The sequence below is a fragment of the Nicotiana tabacum genome, chromosome 9 (genome assembly GCF_000715075.1).
Source record: "Nicotiana tabacum cultivar K326 chromosome 9, ASM71507v2, whole genome shotgun sequence".
NCBI classification, from domain to species: domain Eukaryota; kingdom Viridiplantae; phylum Streptophyta; class Magnoliopsida; order Solanales; family Solanaceae; genus Nicotiana; species Nicotiana tabacum.
Window position 1 is genome coordinate 34,044,226 of NC_134088.1, and position 3,698 is coordinate 34,047,923.

The window sequence follows — 3,698 nt, forward strand, 5'->3', positions numbered from 1 at the left end:
AAATGTAATCTATAGTATCCGTTCTTCGGAGGTCCGAATGAGGCCCGACTTCGATGGAAACTCCAGGTTACTCGTGGCTTCGAGATTTCAATAGAATCGAAGGCTTTTAAGATGCTTAAATGTCTTAGATGATGTTTTTCCTGAGGGTAACCTTTTAATAGGTTTCGATTTTATGTAAGGGACTTACTTTCTGAGTTCGGAATTTGTACATCTCCGAGCTGTTTTTAGGGCAGCTGTAGCCTTTAATATTCATGAACTACCTAATAGGCTTGGTGCCTCTGGGAATCGGTAGCCCGGGTCGTCCGAATTTTTATCGGTCGATAGTCCCCGAGTACGGGTAGCCCGTGGGCTTTAGGATCCAGGATCAGAGAAGTGAACTGCACAGTAATAAAGTATAGGGGAAGCAAAGATTTCTTTTATTGTTTAATACGTAAGGTACATGATCGAAGGCGCATAAGCCTTGTGCCGTGGCTAGAGTGGACTATATGGGCACAGTTCGCATGACCGTTTGACCCTTACAATGAATCCTAACCACCAAGCTTTGGATTTTGACATATAAAATTTTGTTTTCTCTTGCTAAAGATCTTATCTAGGGGTAATGGCCCCCAGTATTCGAGGCCGAACTTGTGAGGGCTCGGATACTGTTGGTTTAGTGCAAACGATCTTCAATTTCGGTTTAAGGCCGATCTTCAAATCTAAGGAAGCATATTTTACTATTGCCTCGTTAAAAACCTTGCCGAAAAATCTGCCTTGGGACAAAATCGGTTCAAGAGAAAAAGAGTGCAACACGTGCTTTCAGACTTAATAATCCGCCCCTGGCCGAGTACCTGCATATGTTAGTTCGTAATGTAAAAATGTAAAAGGAATTAAGTTTGTACCTTAGAAGTAGTACCGCTTTAAGTGTGCCACGTTCCAATTGTTCGGTAGTTGAACACCGTTTCCCAATTTGAGTTTATACTTTGCCGGTTATTCCGACGACTCGATACAGTCCTTCCCAATTCAGGCCCATTTCCCCTTCTTTCGGGTTCCTGGTGTGTAGTGTTACCTTTCTCAATACCAAGTCCCCGACTTGATTATGTCGGAGGTTAGCTCTTCGGTTGTAGTACCTCCTACTCGTTGCTTCTTTGCAGCCAACCAGACAAGGGCAGCTTCCCGCCTTTCATCCATTAATTCGAAGATCGTGGCCATGGCCTCACTGTTTGACTCTTCGATAGTATACTGGAGCCTGAGGCTTGGTTACCCTACCTCAACCAGTATTAAGGCTTTTGCTTCATAGACCAGAGAGAATGGGGTCGCTCCGGTACTCGACTTAGAAGTCGTACGATATGACCACATGACTTTGGGCAAGATTTCTTTCCACTTTCCTTTCGAATCGGTCAGCCTCTTTTTCAGGTTTTGGAGTATGGTTGTTTTCATTGATTCTTTTTGCTCATTCTCACTAGGTTGGTAAGGTGTTGATAGTATCTTCTTGATCTTGTGGTCTTCAAAAAACTTACTTACCTTGCTGCTGACGAATTGCTTTCCGTTGTCGCAAATGATCTCGGTCGGTATCCCAAATCGACAGATTATGTAATCCCAGATGAAGTCGATGACTTCTTTTTCCCAGAACTTCTCGAATGCCTGGGCATCGACCCATTTGGAAAAATAATCGATCATGAATAGCATGTATTGGACTTTATCGGGCACCCATGGCAGGGGGGCAACGATGTCCATTCCCCACTTCATAAATGGCCATGGTGACAAGACCGGGTGCAACATCTCTCCCGGTTGATGAATCATCGAGGCGTGTCTTTGGCACTCGTTGCATTTTCACACGAAGTCTTTCGCATCCTTCTCCATTTTATTTCAGCAGTAGTCGGCTCTGATTAGCTTCCAAACTAAGGATTCTGCCCCCGAATGGTTCCCGCAAGTTCCCTCGTGAACTTCTCTCATGGCGTATTCAGTCTCTCCCAGCTCTAAGCATCTGGCCAGTGTGCCAAAGAAGGATCTCCTGAACAATTCCCCTTCGACTAAGCTAAATCTGGCAGCTGTGGTGTGCAAGGCTCTCGATTCCTTGGGATCCGAAGGCAATTTTCCTGTCTTTATGTAGTCTATGTATTTGTTTCTCCAATTCCAAGTCAAACTTGTTGAATTTAATTCAGTGTGACCTTCTCTGGCCACCGAGTTCATTAGTTGTACCACTTCCCCTGAGCGGAATTCATTGGAGTCGACAAACGATCCCAAGTTGGCTAGTGCATCGGCCTCACTGTTTTGATATCGGGGTATATGCTGCAGAGTACATTCCTTGAATTGGTGCAGGGTCACCTGCAATTTGTCCCAGTACCTCCGCATCTGTTCTTCTTTTCCATCGAACGTTCCATTGACTTGATTTACGACAAGGAGGGAGTCGGATTTGGATTCGATCACTTCGGCCCCGAGGCTCTTAGCCAGTTCAAGACCTGTAATCATGGCCTCATACTCAGCTACAATGTTAATCAATTTTATAGTTCTAATAGATTGCCTAATTACGCTTCCTATATGTGGCTTTAACACGATACCGAGCTCGTACTCCTTCGCTTTGAAGGCACCGTCCATGAATAGGGTCCAGATTCCTGAGTTATACCCCAAGGTGAGTAATAATTACTTTTTTACTTCAGGTATTAAGGCCGACATAAAGTCGGCCACGAAGTTTGCCAAAATCTGAGATTTTATGGTAGTTCGGGGTCAATACTCGATATCGTGCCTTCTAATCTCCATGATCCATTTGGCCAACTTGCCCGAGATCTCGGGCTTATGCATGACATTCCTCAGCAGGTAAGAGGTTACGACACATATGGGGTGTCATTGAAAGTACAATTTTAGCTTTCTGGAAGCGCTTACCAAGGCGAGCGCTAACTTTTCTAGGTGAGGATACCTCGATTCGGAAGTGCCTAGAGTTATACTGACATAATAAATAGGAAATTATGTACTTCTTCCTCCTGGACCAAGACGCCACTTACCGCCACCTCGGAAACCGCCAAGTAGAGGTACAACTGTTCGTTTGTCTTCGGAGTGTGCAACAGGGGTGGACTCGATAGGTATGATCGACAGGTACCGTTTGAGATTTTCCAAATCTTGCTGGCATTCTAGAGTCCAGGAAAAAAATATTCTTCTTCTTCAATAGTGAGAAGAATCGATGGCTCTTGTCCATGGACCTTGAGATGAACTGGCCCAATGCGGCTATATACCCGGTCAGTCTTTGAACCGCCTTGACATTTTCCACTACAATGATATACTCTATGGCCTTTATTTTGTCGGGGTTGATCTCTATACCCTGATTGGATACCATGAATCAGAAGAATTTACCCGAATCGACCCCAAATGCGCACTTCTCCGGGTTTAGCTTTATGTTGTATTTCCTTAGTATGTCGAAGGTTTCCTGCAAATATTTCAAATGGTCCTCTGATCGCAGGGACTTGACTAATATATCGCCAATATAAACTTTCATTAATTTCCCTATCTGTTCTTCGAACATCCGATTTACTAGGCATTGCTAGGTGGCACCGGCATTCTTTAATCCAAATGACATTATGTTATAGCAGTAGGTGTCGAATTTGGTTATGAAAGAAGTTTTTTCTTGATCGTCCGGGTCTATCCAAATTTGGTTGTACCCGGAGTAGGCGTCGAGAAAACTGAGTATCTCGTGTCCGGTCGTGACGTCGATCATTCGATCGATGTTA

The 3,698-nt window shown here is 44.3% G+C and overlaps 1 protein-coding gene across 1 annotated transcript; it reads right to left on the reverse strand.

The window, feature by feature from the left end:
* Positions 1-1,845: 1,845 nt before the first annotated feature.
* Positions 1,846-2,574, reverse strand: LOC142163846 (uncharacterized). The gene has a single exon (XM_075220990.1). It carries the CDS (start codon positions 2,572-2,574, stop codon positions 1,846-1,848), a length of 729 nt encoding a protein of 242 aa, XP_075077091.1.
* Positions 2,575-3,698: the final 1,124 nt, after the last annotated feature.

What these genes read in the sequence shown, in the direction of transcription:
- LOC142163846 (XM_075220990.1), bottom strand. Translation starts at nt 2,574, where the DNA reads ATGGACGGTGCCTTCAAAGCGAAGGAGTACGAGCTCGGTATCGTGTTA.